The following is a 22,134-nucleotide window of genomic DNA, read 5'->3' on the forward strand; positions in this document are numbered from 1 at the left end:
TTTGCTCATTAAAGAAACAGATTTTTTTCAGTTTAGAATAGATTTTAGGTTAGTTTTAGGTTTTAGAGAGAGAAACTCTCAAAATTTTAGAGAGAGAAAGTGAGAGAAACAATGGTTTTCATGGATTTTGGATAATCAAAGGAGGAATTTGATGATTTGAAGATCTCCATTTTATATCAATGAGCATTTCTTACTCTCTTCTCTCTTTATGCTTTATTAATTTCTTTGTTAATCATTTTTGAGTAGATTTCCTTCTACTAGGTGTTGAGTGAAGCTTTGTTATGGTTAATTGAGTTATTTGAGATAAATTTGATGATAATTGTGTGATTAAATTGATTGAATTGATGATGGCATGTTGTTTGTTTTAAATTGGATTGATCTCCCAAGATAGCAAACTTAATTGCATGTTAGTTCTAGTTTGACAAGGGATTGTGAATTAGAATTTATATATTTGATTGCATTTTGGGTAAATTTCTTCTATGCACCTAGTAAATGAGGGATCTAGGCTAGGAATTTGAGAGATTGCTCTTGATGGTAATTAATTCCCATTTTAATTCTTTCTTTGCATGATTGATTATCAAATCGATTCCCATTAACTTGTTAATTGTTCAAAGTGGATCTTTGCCCCTAGTAGACTTTGTAATATCTTGATCTTTATATGTGTGTTAGTGTAGTTGTAGTGTCCACTATCCATAAACCGACTTCGGCATAGCTTAGGCATTAGATTAAGAACAATCTAGCATTACCGTTCCTTGTGGTTCGACTCCGAACTTACCACTAGACTTGTTTAGGGGTTAGTTTTAGGATTTATAAATTTATTTGATTGAGTGCGGAATGTGCGACCGTTCTAACGCCCATTAATTAACAGAAAAGATTGTCTGCCGGACCTACGTCCGGGGAAAGTAGATACATCAAAAGTACACGGCTCGCAGGCCGGAGGTAGAAAAGAAACAAAAACAAATAAAGTCATTGTTGCTGCTGCTGCTGACGCTAAGACGTCTGGCCCTGGCCAGAAGGAGGGGCGTCTTGAGTTTGTTAGGCTTGAGCTTCGTCAGTCTCACCCTGCGCTTGTTCTTCCACCTGCTCCTCCTTTTCTTCCTCGACAATGCCGGCCCATTCTTCAAAGGGAGCCGGCTTCTTTGTTCCGAGGACCTGGGCATCGAACACCTCAATGGCGTACTTGTACCGCAGGTTAAAGAAAGCCCAGTCGGTGTCCGGGTGGATCAGAGACCAGTCCATCTTCATACGCTCTTCACAGTCGCGCTTGTTCTCGGAGATCAGTCGGCCTTGCTCAGCTTCTAGCTTAGCTTTGTGATTCACCTGAGTCTGGGCCAGCTCATTCTTCAACCGGGAGACGTCTACTCGCAGCTCAGTATTCTCCTTGTCAGCCTCCCCCAATGCCTTGACATCAGGTTGGAGGTTTTTAACTTGCAGCTCAAAGTCAGCCGCCTTCTTGTTGGCCGTCTCAGCATCAGCCGTGAGCTCCTTGATAAGCTCCTCCTGTTTTATCTCCCGGCTTTTAGTTTGTATTTCATACATTGAGGTCTTATATTGGGTAACATTTATGAGATCGGTTGCCCTTCTATAGGCATCCCTTACCTCCTCCTGCTTCTTTCGCAAGGGGACCATCATGTCGTCTACCCTTAGCATCACCTGCAAATTCAGCCGAAATGGAGTTAGTCTTTCAATTATGCTACAACCGGAAAAAGAGTAAAATTGTACAAAAGCACCCCAATCGGCCAATTACCTTAGCGAGCAGTGAGTTGATGCGGTCTATGTTGACCTGGTGTACACCCGGCACCGCCTCCTTTTCGGACCGGGTAAGGGTCCTCAGCATCCTCTTAGCGTACTGTTGGAGGTCAGGCAAACGAGAAGAGGCATCTGCATCAACAGATTTATTGGTTAAGTATTGAGCATAGGCGGCACCTACATTCTGCCGGCTGCCTGAAGAATCCCCTGATTGGGTAGCTTGGGACTTGACTCGCATAGGCCCAAGCGGCTAGGGGGGATCAAAGGTGAGAGCCATACCTTGATTTTCAGGCTGACTCGCATAGGCCCAAGCTTGACCAGGCTTGAGGGAATTTGGATCTCCCTCGTTTCAACCTTAGCTGACTCTGTGCTTAGGCCAAGGTCTTTCAGCCTTTTGCCTGCTGAGGTGGGACTCTCAGGCACAAACGGCCTTCCAGTAGAGGCAGGGGCAGCCAGAACCCTTCGAGATTTAGAAGTAGGCTGGGAGGGCTCCTCTCCCGGTCTCTTCAACATCTTTGTTAAAGAACGAGGAACGTTCTTGCTCCCCGTCTGCAAAAGAAAATAAAACAGCCGGTTAATAACAAAGTTGACATCAAACCATGCAAACGGTAAAAAAGCTCAGCCGGCACTCACCCCATCATTCTTGGCCGCCAGCTGGGCCCTTTTCTTCTCCAACAGATCCTTCCGGATCTGTGCAGCAGATTTAGTAGGCGTCTTCTCAAAGTTAAAATCAAAGTTAAAATTCATTCAAGCATGATACACACGGCATAAAGTTCCGGTTTATCAGTCAACATACGTCTGATAAACATGGTGCTAAGGTCACAGGCGGAAAGGAACGCCTCATCCTTAAGCCAGTCCGGATGAGGGACCTAGTTCTTGGGGACAATGACTTCATTTCCATCATCCAATGGCAGGGAAGTCTTCTTGAAGAGCCCCGTCTCCATTATTTGTGTCCAAGCCTCTTCCGGCACTCTAGGAAGGGCGCATTTCTTTCCAAGGAGAGTCGGGTGTGTATATTGTAGCGACGCAGCCAGTGGTTCTGATGCAACGCTGGGGAAGAAACCAAGTAAAACTTGCTCTTCCAGCTGCTCCATTTTGAAAGCTTGTCCAGCGTCATCATGTATTCCGGATGCGTGGTCAACGTATACCACGCGTTCCAGCCGCCTGGGGCACGGCTGAGGTAGTGCATATGTGCAAACGCCTCCCAGCTAGGCGTTATGTCCTGCATCTCACAGGCGGCTATATATCCTAGTATATTCACTCAAGAGTTGGGTGTTAACTGCCAAACGCCAAGGTCGTAACCCCTTAGAATGGCTTTTATTGTATCATGGAGGCGGAACCAGAGGTCGGCTTTGAATGCCGCCTCATAGCAGCCGAAATAATCATCGGCATGGTCAAGGTCGTCATCCCAAACGACGGTTGCCTCTACAGGCGGCACAACAATCTTCCATCCTACCCCAACCAGGCGCTTCTGTAAAAATCCGGGTAAGGTGGCATTTAGTGTGACCACATCCCTGGCGGTCATATGCGCCTCTGTTGGATTGTTGATAGAGGGCCATTTATATGCCTCCTCATCTTCTTGGGGGGCATCCGGTTCCATGGTAGACTCTGTAGAGTCTGATTGTTGGACGGTCTCTTCTCCGTCTATATCCTCGGACTCGTCCAAGATATCATCTCCGGGCGTGCTAGGTACGCCCGGCTGGTCATACTGTACTATGTCAGCCGGCGCTTCGACTGAGCCGTTTGACTGGTATTCGGGGTCTACAACCGTCCGTCTCGTCCGAGCCATTCTATCCTGCACATGAACAGAGACGGTCGGATTCGCAGAAGAGTAAGGGTGGTCCAAACACCCCCAGACGGCATCCCTAGTCCTAGACTCAACCGTATCCGGTGACCGGCTGACAACTGTCCGAGGTCGTGCCGTGTGTGTGTTGGGTGAGTCCATTACTCTTTACAAGCTATACAACCGAAAAAACTCAAAAAAGTTGCAAGGGGTAGAGACGGTACCTTGAAGATGCTTTGAGTAAGGGGAAAGTGGGCTATCTAGATCAGCAGCCGAAAATCTTTTTGTTGCTTGCTAGATACCCAGACGATTGCCAGATGTACCCTCTTCAAGAGCAATTGGAAATTGTTGAAGAGCCCAGACGTTTCTCTGAAATCATACTTGATGGTACCCTATGTAGGGTTTCGTAGTGACCCGACACTACGCGGAAGGAAACCCACCAAGACCCGCCCCTTAATTAAAGCAATTAAACAAGCATAATAAACTTAATCAAACAAGATTAAGGACAAGAATTATACCTTTGACGCGTGCTTCGCTCCTAAAGAGCTCTTACTTCAAAATCCCGAAAAGACGAGATCTCCGACGGATCGTACCCTCGACCCGACCCGAGCGTCCTAAGCCTCGAAGGTTAGTCGAGGCCCGAACAAAACAAACTTGGAGTTTTACGAATTTCAAGGCATACTCAACAATGGAGTTACCTTTACTTTTCCACTAAAGGTTGTAACAAATCCCAATACCAAACTTGGTATTTATAGGGAAATGTTCCCTTGATATTTCATCCTCCACCAATGTGGGAGAATGAATTTTTCTAATAAATTTATTTCTAAAATAAATTATTAAACAAAACTAATCACAATGCAACAAGTGTCAAATAGAGAGAGAGAGGGTTAGGTAAGGACCATGAATGGGTGGGGGGGACTATTGCCTTGTTCCTCAAGGCCTTGCCCAAGATTGGTCCCCACCCCTTCACCTTAACCGCCACCACATGGGCAGCTGGGCTGCTTCCAGCTAGCACGCCAGCTAGCATGGCGCTGGCCAGCCCAGCCAGCTAGCATGGTGTTGCCCAGCAGCCTTGCATGCCTAGTGCTAGACCATGGTAGGCGATGGTGCTGGCCAGTGCTAGGCCCTGCTGCTGGCAGCCTAGCAATGCCCATCGCACCACGCATCTCTCTCTCCGCATAGCATCGCTAGCACAGCCAGCATGCGTGCTGCTATCGAGCCACGCATGTTGGCCGCACTGACCCTCGCACCACTCGCATACCCCATCGCACACACGCACCGGCACGATGCGCCACGCACCACGCACTGCCAACCCACATGCATCACATGCGAGGCTGCTTGTGCGAGGCTGCGAGTGCCAGGCCTAGCATCGAGCTGGCCCCAGCCCTTGCATGTAATGCGATGCTTAGTGATGCCATGCGAAGGCTAGCACTTAAGCATACGCACATGGCGCACCATTGCTAGGCAGTCAACCATGCTAGCACTTGGTGCTTGCGATGGTGCTGCCAGGCCTGGCACGCACGCACGCAGCACCTAGTGCTTGCGATGGCGCGCCTGGTGATGCCATGGCCCTGCGATAGGCACCTAGGCTTGCGACAGCGCCCAGCCATCCTAGGCCACGCATGGTGCGCCTAGGCATGCGCATGGGCTTGCGATGGGTGTGGTGGCTTGCGATGGCTACCATGCGCACCTAGGCACCCATGCTAGCATGCGATGGGCTGTTAAGGTGTGCCTAGGCTGCGATGGTGCCTAGCACACCATGGTGCGCCTAGCACACACATGGTGCACCTAGGTTGCGATGAGCTAGCCTAGCCTAGCTATGGCTACGCTCATGCTTGTCGATTGTGATTTAGCGACGCTCGGTATCGACGCCCTAGGCTCGATTTCCGACGTCTGTATTCGTAAAACTCTATTGACTTATTAAATCCTTTCGGATTAATTCGACGTCTCGGATCGGAGATTCGATTGGGTTCGACCCGAAGGGTTCAGTTAAGATTAAGTTGTAATATCAATTGTACCTTGATATTACTGATCGGAAGCGGCCTCCACCTAGGCATTTCGATCACTTGACCTTACTAAAGAATTACCTCTGTAATAATTCTTAACCCTCTATCGGAATAATACACTTGTTGGAAGGACACCATTCCTTTCAATCTCCCACTTGTCCTTCCGGACAAGTGTGCATATTGTGTATAGCTCATTTCCTTTGTCACTTAATGTTTCTTCGTGAACTATAAGGTAAGATTCCTTGTCATCCTTATTACGTTCAAAAGTGTTTCTCGATCTCCGAGTTCGACTGTCAAATAAGCAGATGATTTCTAAAATCCATCTGAGCATGGCCATGCATTTTACAGTCTCACTCTTCGAGCAGCCTTTTAAACAACAAAACATTTTCCCTATTGTTAGTAGGGGGACAATCCCAGTCTTGTATTGTAAGTTCTTCTTACTAAGAGGACATAGACTCCCGAGTGTTCCCGTTATGATCCCTAGTTACGGCAGACATTAGGAAACATCTAAGAGCCTAGTACTCAAACAAGAAAACTTCACAGTACTCATGGTCTGAGGAAATAAGTTTCGATAGCCATAATGAGAAATGTACTTCTGACAAAAGTTAAATTTTCTTAAAGTACTCTCATAGGTCTTATCCAGTACAGTTCTAAACTGTACTTGTGCAAATGATTTATGACTGTCACGTCCTTGCAGCACAAGAAACGGTGCTGTAAATCATACTACACACTAATCTATTGCGGTCATCAATCGTCCATCTGTTAGATGACCTCGATTAGGGATACTTTTCGATTTAATATTCAATGTTCACTTAACAGGTGTTTCTTTATCCAAGACATGGTCTTGATACCCTGTTTTGAATATTTCCGTAAATCGAATGGACTCATTATTTAATTCTAAACCACAATTAAATAGTAATGGAGCGAATGATAATTTTGCACAAAATTAATTACTCCATTAATGAATGGTTTTAGTACAGTGTCTTACATTAAATCAACCCTATTTAATTAAAACACTTGTACAGGGAATATCAAAGCCAGTCTCCAACATGCTTGACTCCCATTGCCTCAACGTGTCTGTTGTGTTTCACTTAAGGCAGAGGTTTAGTCAAAGGATCGGCCACATTATCATCCGTCCCGATCTTACAAATTCTGATTTCACCTTCGGATTTCCATTCCCTTATCATGTGAAATCGTCGTTGCACGTGTTTGACCTTCTGGTGTTCTCTCGGCTCTCTGGCCTAAGCGATAGCTCCATTATTATCACAATAAAGGTCTATCGGTCCCTTGATTGAGGGTAAAACACCAAGTTCACTAATGAACTTGCGAATCCAAACAGCTTCCTTGGCTGCTTCCGAAGCAGCCAAGTACTCGGCTTCAGTTGTAGAGTCTGCAGTGGTGCTCTGCTTGGAACTCTTCCAGCTAAACGCTCCTCCATTCAGACAGAATACATATCCTGACTGTGACTTGAAGTCGTCTCTGTCAGTCTGAAAGCTAGCATCGGTGTAACCTTCAACAACCAGTTCTTTGTGGCCTCCATACACCAGGAATTTATCCTTGTTCCTTTTCAGGTACTTAAGGATCTTCTTGGCCGCAGTCCAATGCGCCTCTCCTGGGTTCGATTGATATCGACTCGTTGCACTCAGGGCATACGATACATCCGGCCTTGTACATATCATAGCATACATGATCGATCCGATTAGCGAAGCATATGGGATCTGATTCATTCTTTCTCGCTCAACAGGTGTCTGTGGACACTATTTCTTGCTGAGAGTTATGCCATGGGACATGGGTAAATGCCCTCTTTTGGAATTTTCCATGTTGAATCGAGCCAGTACCTTATCAATGTAAGTACTCTGGCTTAATCCAATCATCCTCTTAGATCTATCCCTGTAGATCTTGATGCCCAATATGTACTGTGCCTCTCCTAAGTCCTTCATTGAAAATCACTTTCTCAACCAGCCCCTTACGGACTCCAATAATTTTGTGTTGTTTCCAATGAGCAGTATGTCATCGACATACAGTACTAGGACTGCAATATCACTCCCACTGACCTTCTTGTATACACAAGACTCATCTGGATTCTTGATAAAACCAAACTTGTTGATCGCTTCATCAAATCGCAAATTCCAACTCCTGTTGGCTTGCTTTAGTCCATAAATGGACTTCTTTAGCTTGCAAACCTTTCCAGCGTTGCCTGGATCGACAAAACCCTCTGGCTGTGTCATATACACAGTTTCTTCCAAAATCCCATTAAGGAAGGCGGTTTTGACATCCATTTGCCATATTTCGTAATCGTAATATGCAGCAATCGCTAGGATAATCCGGACGGACTTTAGCATTGCAACTGGTGAAAAAGTTTCATCATAGTCAATCCCGTGGACTTGTCTATAACCTTTTGCCACCAGTCTAGCTTTGTATACCGATACATTTCCATCTTTTTTGTCTTCACTTTGAAGATCCATTTGCAACCAATGGGTGTATAACCCTCGGGCAAATTCACCAAGTTCCAGACTTGATTTTCAGACATGGAGTCGGGGCTCGTCATAGCTTGCTTGTATGTCGCCGGCTCATCACCATCCATAACTAGGATGTCCTGATCATCAGTTAAGACAATACCGAGGTATCTGTCTGGTTGAGATCTTTGTCGTTGCGACCTATGTAGGGTAATCGGTTGAGCATTTACATTGTCTGTTTGACTCTGACCAATCTTCTCCGATGCTTCCAAAGTATCCAGATTGTCAGTTTTGTCAGGTTGACATTGTTGTTGCTCGTCCTCTCGAACTTCATCGAGTTCGATTTTCCTCCCACTTGTCATTTTGGAAAGGTGATCCTTCTCCAAAAAGACACCATCACGAGCAACAAATACTTTGTTCTCGGATTTATTGTAGAAGTAATACCCTTTGGTTTCTTTTGGATATCCCACAAAGAAACACTTATCCAATTTGAGGTGAAGTTTGTCCGAAATTAATCGCGTGACATATGCTTCGCATCCCCAAATCTTGAGAAAAGACAACCTTGGAGGTTTCTTAGTCCATAATTCATATGGAGTCTTTTCAACAGCTTTTGACGGAGCTCTATTCAGTGTTAGTGCTGCTGTTTGTAGCGCATGTCCCCAAAACGAGATAGGGAGTTCACTAAGACCCATCATTGACCGAACCATGTCTAACAAGGTCCGATTCCTCCGTTCGGACACTCCGTTCCATTGAGGAGTTCCAGGAGGTGTCAATTCTGAAAGAATACCACATTCTTTCAAATGATCGTCGAATTCATGGCTCAAATATTCGCCACCTCGATCCGATCGAAGTGCTTTAATTTTCTTGCCAAGTTGATTTTCAACCTCTTTCTGAAATTCCTTGAACTTTTCAAAGGATTCAGATTTATTCGACATTAAGTAGATATAGCCATATCTACTATAATCGTCGGTGAAAGTGATGAAATATCGGTAACCTTGCCTTGCGGGTGTGCTCATAGGTCCATATACATCCGTGTGTATTAGTCCTAATAAGTCACTTGCCCTTTCTCCCAACTTGGAGAATGGCTGTTTGATCATCTTGCCTAATAAGCATCCTTCGCAATTTTCAAATGACTCTAAGTCAAATGAGTCAAGAACACCTTCTTGAAGAAGTTTCTTGATGCGTTTGATGTTAATGTGGCCAAGACGATAATGCCACAAGTAGGTTTGATTCGACTCGATCGTCTTAGCATAGTGGTATCAACTTTTGTCATATGTAAAACATGCAATTTAATTGAACATAAATTTGTAAACTTGAAACAACTATTGTTAAAAGTCTTACATTTAAATTTCATAGGTGTCCAACACCATGGATAATATGTTCAAAGCATGATAAAACTAGAAATAGTTTTAATTAAATGTCATAGACAAAATAGTGCATGCAAGCACGACCGAAAAGCCATCTTCGTCGTCTTCATGCACCAACACTTGATAAGCTTCTCACTTGGTCCCTGAAAAGGTAACATTAAGTGAGTCATACTTGGTATCCAATACCTTATGATAAGCTTAATCCACAAGTGTTAAGGAAGATACCTGAGGCGGATGCTCCATTCCTCTCCTCCTCCTCCCGAAAGAGCTTGCATTCTCTCTTGAAGTGGCCTTGCCCGCCACAGTAGAAGCAACGCATCTTAGCCTTAACCTTGAGATCCCTCCTTCATGTTGGTCTTTTGGTTGCCCCAAATGAGTTGGCCTGGTGCAGAAGCTCCACCACATTCTTTAAGGAATGTGTCTCCTTTGAATCAGAGATATATGCCTTTAATGCATCATATCCTGAGTGGAGTGAAGTGAGCAAAATATGACCGGCCATTCCATCTTCTAGTGGAATTCCGAGGAGTTCCATGTGCTTGAAGAGCTTAGTCATTCTTGCCACATGGGGTCGGAGGGGCATACCTGGTCTCAACTTAGTGTTGCAGACCATAGACCAAAGATGGTACCTCTCTTTCGCAAGACAACCTTGATTCGACGGCTTCACATTCATGTCCGTAAGTGACCTAGTCACTTCAAACAAGAGTCCATCATTGTTGTCGTTGAAACTCTTAGAGAATCTCACACCGACAACATCCCTTAGTCCTCCAAGGAACAAATCTGGGAAGGAAAATGGAAGTTTTTCTTTCCATTCTTCCGGGATGGAGTTAGCCATGAGTTGTGACACTAATTTGCAGTCTTTCGACCATGCACAATAAGTTTCGTCACTTAAGAGGGTCTTGGAACAGAGAGTTGGGAGGGAAGTATCCAGAACATACTCCTTGGAACAACTCCGGAGAGTTTTCCTGAGTTCTTCTTCCCATTCATCAAGGTTTGTTAAGTTAAGCTTGATAGCTAACTTATCGGGGAGTTCCGGGCACACATGGTTGTTGTTTGTGTTACTTGCAGACATGATTCTACAATTGAAAGAATTTGAAATGAAAAACCATTCATACATCAATAAGTTGAAATTTAAAGCGTTCATGCATTTATTCACACTTATTGAACATTTTATCCACGCATTTTAAGATTGTCCCTTATGGGCGAGAATAAAATGATTCCGAGATCCCAAAGATCAAGAAATGGATAAGCATGCTTTGGCTTGTCTTAACCATTAAATATCTTAAGGTAAGCAATCCAATTGCTAATAGCTCCAAGCTACTCTTGGTTCGATAAAACGTCGTATCTAATGCACTCTTGACATTTTATCTCTTTTGCCACGACATCTAAGGACTCCTTACTGATATCGTTGAGCTTAACCAAGACCAACTCGTATACCTAGTATACCTTACGTTCCTAGGGAAGTAGTGATGCCTCGCTTTGGCGTAATCCATCACGTACGCGCATTAGTTCGATAAGTGTTGTCCTTGGAATGGCAAATTTTAGCTCAATATTATTAAGGGACCCAGGGTTTCTATGTTGGTTGATTTAAGTGAACTTAACTAATCATCGCAACATCATAGAAATCCTAGACATGCATCTAGCAAACAAATATATATAACAATATATAAGGCATAAAATAGATGCATTTGGAAACTAGCATGACCCCTTGAAATCTTCAATTTCCATGGGTCTTCATCTTGGCTCGTCTTCCTCGAACACCGTCTTGAGACTTCTTGGCCAAAATGAAGTAAAAGAAGCTAGCTAGAACGACTAAGATTAATCTAAATAGTACAAAAATACTTAACGGTTCGCAGACCGTATTTAAATTTACAAAAATACATAACGGAACGCAGTCCGTATTTTCTATCCTAGTCGGGCCCCACTAGTTGGCATTTTCAAACAACCTGTTTTGAAAGCAATTTTCATTCACCCGTTTACTATTTGTGAACGGCCAATGCAATTTTACGAAATACATAATTAAACACGCAAAACTAGTAACTAACTTAGGTCGTTAATCCAATTAACGCGCCTAATTAAAACTAGTCAAAGTGGTTTAATTCATTATTTCTAAACGCAAAATGCCAACGCATTCAATTAAGCTCCCACTAAATTCCGCATCCGTACTTAATTAATCCGGTTAATTAAGTCGGCATAACCCATAATTTGTCAAAATTTTGCAAAATCGAAAATCGAGGTTTTTAGCCTCGTTAAAATAATTAATTAAAATTATTAATACGGAAAAATCGCAAAATTCATAGCTCATCTTTAAGCAAGAAGAGCATCATCCAATGATGCTTGGCGCACCAAGGCTGCTAGGCAGCCCATGGCCCCTTGCGCCATGGTGCGTGGTGCTGGCAGCTAGCAGGTGCGCCTAGCACAGCCTGCCTAGCATGCTAGCACCAGCAGCTTGCTGGCACAAGCATCAGGGGCTGGCTGGCTGGGGCTTGCTGCCTCGCTGCCCAGCAGCCGCACAAGCATACCAGCAGCCTAGGGCCCTTGCGCGCCAGCACATGCACCACACAGCACCCCTCCACGCCACACAGCTACGCACCAAGCGATGCACAGCCTTGTGCGCACCACAGGCAGCCTACATGTGGGCTGCTAGGCAGCCCGATTGGCCTTGGTGACGCTTGCGATTTTGCATCGTTTTGCGTGCATTTAACTCGGAATTTAATTCCGATTTGTGTGCGACGATAATCAATTCTAAATCAAATTTTAGAATTAATTTTGAGGGAAAAATAAAATAAAACAAATGTTAAGTCTAACTTAAGCAATTTTATTTTAATTGGTGCACAAGCCCAAATTTATCCAAAATTATCAATTTTGAACAAAATTAGGTCAAGCTTTATGCTTAAAATAAAATGAGCTATGTCCAAAATTAATCTTGCCAATATGCAAATTAATCATGGATTTGACAAAAGGGAGTTGGAAAAACAAAATAATCATCCAATGATAAAATTTTCCAACTTGCATACTTGTGTAAAATACCAAGATTACATTTTCCAATATGAAGATTAATCAAATTTTACTCACAAGTAATTGAACATAATGGATTTTAATCAACCAAAAACATGAAAAAATCCAAACTTTGTTCAACTTGGAATTTAGGGTTAGGATTCCAATCATTTAAACACTTAAAGATTAGAACTTTAACATTACTTAGGAACTCAAAATGCAAAATCACAACAAGTTTTCACACCTTATTGCAATTTATTAGCAAAATTGTGAAAAACAAGTTTATGTAATTACTTGGTATATCAACTTAAGCACTAATAAACACTCCATTATTATGCTCAAGGATATTTTAAAACCAGTAGATTAGTGATGCAAATATGCATTTAATCTAACCTTGTAATGCTTACATTAATCAAGGCTTAAAACGAATTAAAACTTTCGTTGAAAAACAAAAAACCCCAGAAAAAATGGGTTTCTGGTTCGAATTTGGCTTCTGGACATCCCTAGAAGGATTGAAACAGTTCCAGAATGTCGATTTCACCCAAAAATCACTATTTTTGAGCCAAAATCTGGGTTCGACAGCCAAATCGATAATAAAATCGAGTTTTAAAATTCAATTAAAACGTGCATCTAATCTAATTAGATTAACATGAACCAGAAAAATTAAATTCTTTAAAACACCTCAATTAAACAATAATTGCAAAAATAAAAAGGAGCGTGGCTCTGATACCACTGTAGAGTTTCGTAGTGACCCGACACTACGTGGAAGGAAACCCACCAAGACCCGCCCCTTAATTAAAGCAATTAAACAAGCATAATAAACTTAATCAAACAAGATTAAGGATAAGAATTATACCTTTGACGCGTGCTTCGCTCCTAAAGAGCTCTTACTTCAAAATCCCGAAAAGACGAGATCTCTGACGGATCGTACCCTCGACCCGACCCGAGCGTCCTAAGTCTTGAAGGTTAGTCAAGACCCGGACAAAATAACTATGAGTTTTACGAATCAAAGGTTTACTCTTTTCTAGAGTTGTCTTTTTAATTCCACTCAAGGTTGTAACAAATCCCTATACCAAGCTTGGTATTTATAGGGAAATGTTCCCTTGATATTTCATCCTCCACCAATGTGGGAGAATGAATTTTGCTAATTAATTTATTTCTAAAATAAATTGTTAAACAAAACTAATCACAATGCAACAAGTGTCAAATAGAGAGAGAGTGTGTTAGGTGAGGACCATGAATGGGTGGGGGGGACCATTGCCTTGTTCCTCAAGGCCTTGCCCAAGATTGGTCCCCACCCCTTCACCTTAACCGCCACCACATGGGCAGTTGGGCTGCTGCCAGCTAGCACGCCAGCTAGCATGGCGCTGGCCAGCGAGCCAGCTAGCATGGTGCTGCCCAGCAGCCTCGCATGCCTAGTGCTAGGCCATGCTAGGCGCTGGTGCTGGCCAGTGCTAGGCGCTGCTGCTGGCAGCCTAGCAATGCCCATCGCACCACGCATCTCTCTCTCCACATAGCATCGCTAGCACAGCCAGCATGCGTGCTGCTAGCGAGCCACGCATGCTGGCCGCACTGACCCTCGCACCACTCGCATACCCCATCGCACACACGCACTTGCACGATGCGCCACGCACCACGCACTGTCAGCCCACATGCATCACATGCGAGGCTGCTTGTGCGAGGCTGCGAGTGTCAGGCCTAGCATCGAGCTGGCCCCAGCCCTTGCATGTGCTGCGATGCTTAGTGCTGCCATGCGAAGGCTAGCACTCAAGCATACGCACATGGCGCGCCATTGCTAGGTAGTCAACCATGCTAGCACTTGGTGCTTGCGATGGTGCTGTCAGGCCTGGCACGCACGCACGCAGCACCTAGTGCTTGCGATGGCGCGCCTGGTGATGCCATGGCCCTGCGATAGGCACCTAGGCTTGCGACAGCGCCCAGCCATCCTAGGCCACGCATGTTGCGCCTAGGCATGTGCATGGGCTTGCGATGGGTGTGGTGGCTTGCGATGGCTACCATGCGCACCTAGGCACCCATGCTAGCATGCGATGGGCTGTTAAGGTGTGCCTAGGCTGCGATGGTGCCTAGCACACCATGGTGCGCCTAGCACACACATGGTGCACCTAGGTTGCGATGAGCTAGCCTAGCCTAGCTATGGCTACGCTCATGCTTGTCGATTGTGATTTTGCGACGCTCGGTATCGACGCCCTAGGCTCGATTTCCAACGTCTGTATTCGTAAAACTCTGTCGACTCATTAAATCCTTTCGGATTAATTCGACGTCTCGGATCGGAGATTCGATTGGGTTCGACCCGAAGGGTTCAGTTAAGATTAAGCTGTAATATCAATTGTACCCTGATATTACTGATCGGAAGCGGCCTCCACCTAGGCATTCCGATCACTTGACTTTACTGAAGAATTACCTCTGTAATAATTCTGAACCCTCTATCGGAATAATACACTTGTTGGAAGGACACCATTCCTTTCACCCTAGACGGTAGACCGGTTGTGGGTGTATTGAAAGATAGGGGGATGACAAAAGACCCTCAGGCGGTTTTAACAAGTTCTAAACAAAGAGCACTCAGACGGTGACCAGATGAGTGAGGAAAAGGAAGACGGATGTGTAAGAAATAGCAGCCAGTATCAGAGCTTTCTCTCTTTCTCTCAGGAAAATTTCTCAAAATAAGCAAAGTGTGAAAATGAGAGGAGGGGGATCACTACTTATAGAGACACCTAGAAGGTGAACCGTCACCTCCCTAATTCGAATTCAAAATTCAAATTCAAATTCAAAAAAAAAAAACCGGAGAGAGAAGGAGACGAAACGTTACCTTCTCAGAGTATGACACTTGTCACAGGTGCCACGTGGCATGCCACATCACACCTGTGAGGGGCAAATGTTTAGGGTAAAAATACCCCCGGTCCAAATGGACCAACCGCATGCTGACATGTGTCATCATCAGAGAGATAGAACCAATCCTCTAGTGACACGTGGCACTCTAACTATGAAAGGAGAACTGATCTCCTCTCACTATAAATAGAGGAAAATCCTCATTTATTACACATTCATAAATACACACAAAAAACCCGAGCAATATTAATTGCAGAATTCTCTCGGAATCCGAGAGAAAAACCCTTACATTCCGCACTTTTATACATCCGGACACGTTCTAACTTGATCGTCGGAGGCGGAACTCCACCCAACCGGAGTTTTCGTGGTTTTGCAGGTATAGATGGTCGACGCGCATTCTTGGAATTGTAACTCTCCCGAGGGACTCCAAAAACCCCGAAACATCACTTGCTAAACGACTCAACTGAGGATGGGTTTTCAATAATTGTGTAATTGTATTACTTCCTTATATCAGCCATTGTCTCTTTACCAAGTGCTTCATAGGATGCCATTGTTACCAAACCAAAACAGTTGAACAATACTTTCATAAACAATATTTAATCCTTATGCTTTCACAAGTTATGGGATGATGAAAACTTGAAAAGTTATTAACCAATTTTATAGAAGATTTAACGATCACTTAAACAGATATTAGAGGTGATCATTAGGCGGGTCGGGCCGAAGCTAAAAATTATGTCCACTACTCGGGCCGGGCTGGACCAGGCCAAGCTTAGGGCTGGAATTTTTGTGCCCAAACCCGCCCAAAATGGTCAGGCTATGCGGGCTTTTCAGGCCATTTTTGGGCCGGGCCTAAAAAATCAACTAAATATGCATAAAAACGCATTCCCAAACCCGCCCAAAATAAATAAATTTTCAGGCCGAAAAATTCTGCCCAGAATCGGGTCGGGCCATACTTGATCAGGTCTAACAGATATTATGGTAGCAACATTATACCTTAAACCAAACAAAATCAAGGCCATTGGCAGATGAATAAGCTATGGTGTGTGAGCTCTTCTTGCGTTTTGTTTGACATGCTCAACATTCATTTGACATGCTCTTCCCCTTTCTGTTTTGTTCATCATAGCCAAGATTCATGAACCAGGAAAAAGTTAAATAACAAATTTAAAAAACACAAATACAATAAATAGGAATAAAAGAGGAATAAAATGCTTATAACATAAATATGATGAGAATCAACCAAATCTAGAAATTTGCTCCAAGAGATTCCATAGAATAAAAGGCTACTAAAGCACTTATCATTGATATAATCACCAAATAGAACACTGCAATACATAGCAAATCAACTACAAGCCTTATAAAACTCAAACTAAGATAAGGGGCAAAAAAGGCTGATATCAATAATCCGAAATATTGAGTCAATAATCAAAAGCATGTAAAGCAGTCTTCTCAAATGGCTAATATCAAGTGACCGTATAATAATATTGAGATAATTTTCAGGAGTTTGCTTTGTGCAAGGTATTGAAAATTACAATTGAAACCATGAATGAATCTAAGTCCTCTCAGATCAAATTTTATCAATTTTTTTTTATCAATCTGAGTACTTTTCAGAATTTAAAAGCTTGAGGTGAACCTTAGGCAAAACTTAACATGTGTAATCATCCAAGAAAGTCAATTAAATAGCTCTATAACTTTGCAAAGAGACTGTCTTATTATGGCAAAGAGAGTTTTAGCCCTATCAAATCCAATCTTAACAAAGGAGTAGCAACTTTAGCGAAACCCCTTTTAATTGATACCAGTCTAGAGTCTCACCCTTTTGACATCTCAAGTTTAACAAATAGTAGTCAACTTACCCCAGTATCCTCACGAGTCTCACTCCAATTAATGGTGGTAATGGAAATAGTCTTGTATATAAATATGCAGAGAAAGCCCCATAATAATGCAAATTTATTTTCAATTATCTCCAAGTATGTGTTTTGCTTTGTAAATTTTCATCAGCACTTGTTACCTTATTAGAGATGGTTTCGAGTGCTAATGAATGGAAGTTTATGAGGAGAAAAACATAGAAATTGAGAATTGTTATCATGATCATTGTCACAAGACTAAACTGACAAATTTACTTATAAACTCATTACCATTATTGTCATTAATTATCACCTAGTGATAAGGCCTTATAGAAAACAACTCATTCACATTCAAACAGATTGTATTAAATAAAGACTTTCCTATCAGATTGTATTAATATGAACCAAATAGGGGGTAGAAAAGGCATACATGGAATTCAGCATTGGACCGCCACTGAAGTAATTGCACATGGATGGCTTGTCAATCTAGGAGCTTCCACAAAAGTGATAAATACCTTATGGGTGAGAGACTAAGCACTCATCTGTGTGTGCCTCTGTGTAAGAGAAAGACAGATAGAGAAAAAGGGAGTAACATAGATATGGTGAAGAAGGAAGACTGGAAGAGAATATGAACCAGGGTCAATGGGGGCAACTATATATTGTCACTGAAATTTTATGAGTATTGAAAACAACATCAGCTCGCAAAATTTTGCCCACATTTAAGAGCTATAAAACAAACTTAATCAATCCCAAACTGCTAGAGCTATAGACCAAAGTCACCAAACCCAAAAACATAGGACCAAACCTTAGGAGTAAAAAAAAAGAGGGAAGTTAATAGACAATTATAAACCAGTCATACCAGTAAAACACAATCAACAACCACAATCGTAGCCTCGAACACTCACAGACTGCTGTGAATACAATCAAACCATGCACAACCATGATTACTTATTGTATTTATATAATGCATAATGAACCCTAAATCTCACATGCTACAAAAATAAAATCACAAGAGATCACAATTTAGTAGAAGATATTGACAACTTTTACAGATATATACATTTAAAATCCGTTTTTCAATCCAATTGAAAAGAAATCCCAGAGTTTACTAAAGCATGATAAAATCCTTCTTTCTATTTTTCTCTCTTTCTAGTTTTGTCCCATCAAATAGCCTTTCAACTGTCACTTAATTAAAGCAACAATACCATATACCTAAGTAAGAATTACATAGATCAAATAAAGTAAGCAATAAATCTAGCAACCTAACAACCATTTTCTAGTAAAATCCAAATTACAAACATACAGAATATTTTTCTATAAAGTTGAGATATTGCTCACCCTTACACACACAATCGGCTTCTTAATCCTCAATTCAATCAATAGATTAGCTTCTCACACTTCCAAAACCCTAAAAGCATGAAAAATAATCAACAAAACAACACATCCGACCCAAACACAATCCAAAAAAACTCTCTACATATTTGTTCAACCCAATTCATTCATTTATCTATAAACAGCTAGAAATTCATTTAAGAAGCTAAAAATGAAACTAACATACATGTAATCTCACTCGTTTTAGCAAAGATTTCACCTAAAAAAGCACTATGTAACAAGATAATATAACTAAATTTCGTTCAATATAAACACCCCCACATCCCCACCTCAAAATAAGAATAAACCAACAACATGATCAAAATGTTAGCAGTTAAATATAAACCACAGCAACAGCAAACGATATATGCTCATCATACCATTTGTAAAAGAGAAATCAATCACTATTGAAAAATAAACAAAGCAATCACATACTATCATGATTATGAAGTTAACAGTAGCCTAAAAGTCGCAATCTCAACCAAAAAATTGAAGTATGAACTAAGGAAAGTGTAAGAAAACCTTTTTCTTTTTTAACACCTGACGTATCTTCCCACCATCAAAACCAAACATAACAATTCAATTGTCACACTTAATTTCAATAAAAGCGAGATACTCAAATATCTATAACTATATACTAAAGGCGAATCAGAAATGACACGTGTCATCTTCAAATTAAATATTTTCCCGCCTTTTTTTTTCTTTCTTTCTTTTATTTTTCCTTTGGTCAAACCTCCATAACTATAATATTTTCTTTCCATTTTTAAGGAACTACTTCCTCCATTTTTTTTTAGTTGAAACTGTTTGACTTTTACACTATTCACACAACACGCTTTGACTCGCTTTTGTGGTTTATAGATACGATAAAACATATTCATGTGGGATCTTTTTTGAATCATTTCAATGTATATTTTATTAATATCCACTTTTTATAATTTTACAATATTTATAATTAGAGATATTAATCGTTAAAAACATGCGTTGGCAAGCGTGATAATAGAAAGGTGTCAACTAAAAAAAACAGAGGAAGTATATAATTAGAATAGTATTTTTAGCCAAGGATGACGGTGTATGATCATTATTTTTTTTTCCTCCAACTTGATTAATTTTGGCAACAAAGTCTATTTCAATTAGAATAGAAAATATTTTAATAACATATATAAATGTATATTCTTTAATTTTCTACTCTTCATATTAAAAATATCATGTGTCAAAATAATGTTAAAGTACAAACAATTGACAAGCTTGCCTGATCCACTTGTATACTCGTAATGTAAGCTAACGCTGATCACTAAAGCAATGATCAACACAAAAAAACAATAACCAATTATACTACAACCCCTATAGAATCACCTTCCATCTCAATCAAATCCAAAATGAAAATGATCGCGAAAAAGTTAACACACACACTCACACACAAAAAGGCATAATCAAAAAGCAAAATAAAATGAGTAATAGTGATCCACACACTAAACTCTGAAATCGAAGAACTATAATCAAAGTAGGCAATGTTACTTAAAATAGGAATCGATTTAAAACACCCTTTTCAAGTTATTATTATTATTATTATGCTAGCTATTCTAATTATCTTTTACAATTTCCTATCCTATTTTTTTGTTGTTGGCCAAAAAAACCTAAATGCAAATAAAAGACACAAATCACCAATAAGCCATCTATATATAATCTCTATATGATATGTCTTATAGATTCAGGTAAATTCCATACTTGTTTTAACATTTATTATACTCTATATACCAAGAAGAGCTGGCAATTTTCGATAGGAATTTCGTGTGCATTAGGATATAAAAGCTGGTGATCTCTGTCTACAGTTCTACACTACATCTTAAAGAAGCAATGAAGCCGCACAATTCAAGGAGCACCATTTCAGAAACACTGATGGTGATAGATAATCATGACAGCAAAATGTTTCTTATAAGTCTTTCTTAACTTTCAGCAGCAGACATGAGCAAAATTTTAAGTGTTTTTTTTTCCACTGACACTACACGAGGCAGAGCAAAAAAACATCACAACACATGATAGATGAAAAGAAGCTTGTTAACTCTTAGTAGTAAATAGCACTTATCTGAAAATATTACCTTTCTCTGGATTTTTTCCTTGAGAATAAATCGCCCGCCTTATGTCTAGAAGTTGGAAGCAACTTGATAAGTTCTTGAGAAAGACCTCGACTTTGACTTCCTATTGCCTCACCTGGGTAAAGTAATTCTTGCAACAAGAGATCCGTTCAGTCACCAACTAAACTCGAATATATAGAACAACATGCCATATAAATAAACAGTTACTTTTCATTAGCAAGAAATAATCTGGCACATAAAAAATATATAGATTTCAATTTGCCAAACATCTATACAATCACAGCCTCAAACCACGTATTTACAGCCATCATCACTAAGATCGAACTGAACCTCAACAAAATAGCAATTAAATTCCAACAATTAAAGATAAACAACACCAATAGTTATTGAGAATAAGTACTTTCACAGCAGATACAGCCGAGCTCACTAACACCTTCACCAAAGGCAAAGCGTTAACTGCATGCAACAAAGAACAAAATTGTCAGAAGCGATTAAAAAATACTTTATCTCTAAATAACAACAAAAATCCAGAAGCTTATAGAACAACCAACACAATTTACGAATTTATATCTTAAAAGCTTAACTTAAATAAAATCCTTTTAATTTAAAATAGAATGAAAAATGAACAGAGACCCTAACACAATCAAAATCAGTAAGAACCAACATCAAAAACATCGAAATTCAAAAATCAAATTACTAAACTCAAACCAAAGAAAGTCAAGAGTATTCCAAAATTTCAGAAGATTCACATTTAATATTAGCTCAACCCAAAAAATTAAAAAAATCTACACTCTTTACAAATCACTTCATATAAGCTTCAATGGAGAACAAACAAACAAAAAAGAAAGAGCAAAGAAGAAGGAAAAACAAAAATGAAAGAAGAAGCAAGTACGAAGACAGAGAAAAGAAGAAGGACAAAATGAGTGATAGCAAGTGATTTTAGGGAAAAAGAAAAGGGGAAAAAGGACAAAGATGAGTTGGAAAGCAATGTCAGAATACAATGGCAAGACCATAAATAGCATCCCAAGCCGAGGGTAATCCGGAAGGACACTGTCCTACTGTTCATAAGGAACAGTTCCGTGAATTTCTCACTTTTTAAAGAGTGTAGATGGATATTATACATATGTGCGGATGTGCTATGATCCCTTTCCTTCTAATAATCAGAATGATAATGATGATAAGGATGATGAGGACGACTAGGACTCTGATGACTAGGAGTAGCATTATTTTACTCAAATTATTTTAAAAAAATATAATTTTTTTATGCACAATAAAATTTTATGGTTACATTATCCCACATAATTTTATTAATTTTATTAATCCAACTAATATAATAATTCTATTCCTAAGAGGAAACCCATTAAATCAATTTGATGCTAATATAAACCCTCTAGCCTCTCCTTTTGTTCAACGACACTTATTAACATTCAATTTCTACGCACGCGACTCTAATTTTCATTAACAGATATAATTGTTAATTTATTTATTGGATACTAAAACCATTCATAATTTACATGTTTGCAAATGTATGATAATTAGTTATTAATCATGTAGCTAATCATAATTGTTTAACCTTCTCAGATTTCTTCATCATAATTCCTAGCACGGTCAATGGCTACAAAAAATG

The 22,134-nt window shown here is 40.7% G+C and overlaps 1 protein-coding gene across 20 annotated transcripts; it reads right to left on the bottom strand.

The window, feature by feature from the left end:
• Nucleotides 1–835: 835 nt before the first annotated feature.
• Nucleotides 836–21,637, bottom strand: LOC110685290. 20 transcript variants are annotated; one of them, XM_021861863.1, is made up of 7 exons: nucleotides 21,257–21,637; nucleotides 20,908–20,963; nucleotides 20,511–20,637; nucleotides 17,474–18,451; nucleotides 16,196–16,307; nucleotides 1,748–2,298; nucleotides 836–1,653 (listed from the first exon to the last, which is right to left on the bottom strand). In XM_021861863.1, exons 6-7 carry the CDS (start codon nucleotides 1,985–1,987, stop codon nucleotides 1,036–1,038), a joined length of 858 nt encoding a protein of 285 aa, XP_021717555.1. In that variant the 5' UTR covers nucleotides 1,988–2,298; nucleotides 16,196–16,307; nucleotides 17,474–18,451; nucleotides 20,511–20,637; nucleotides 20,908–20,963; nucleotides 21,257–21,637; the 3' UTR covers nucleotides 836–1,035. The 20 variants fall into 20 exon arrangements, 17 of the variants coding, with proteins under 17 accessions (XP_021717555.1, XP_021717560.1, XP_021717539.1 ...); XM_021861868.1 differs by having other exon boundaries at nucleotides 20,511–20,672; XM_021861847.1 differs by having other exon boundaries at nucleotides 21,210–21,637.
• Nucleotides 21,638–22,134: the final 497 nt, after the last annotated feature.

The sequence above is a fragment of the Chenopodium quinoa genome, unplaced genomic scaffold, assembly GCF_001683475.1.
Source record: "Chenopodium quinoa cultivar QQ74 unplaced genomic scaffold, ASM168347v1, whole genome shotgun sequence".
In the NCBI taxonomy this organism is placed as follows: domain Eukaryota; kingdom Viridiplantae; phylum Streptophyta; class Magnoliopsida; order Caryophyllales; family Amaranthaceae; genus Chenopodium; species Chenopodium quinoa.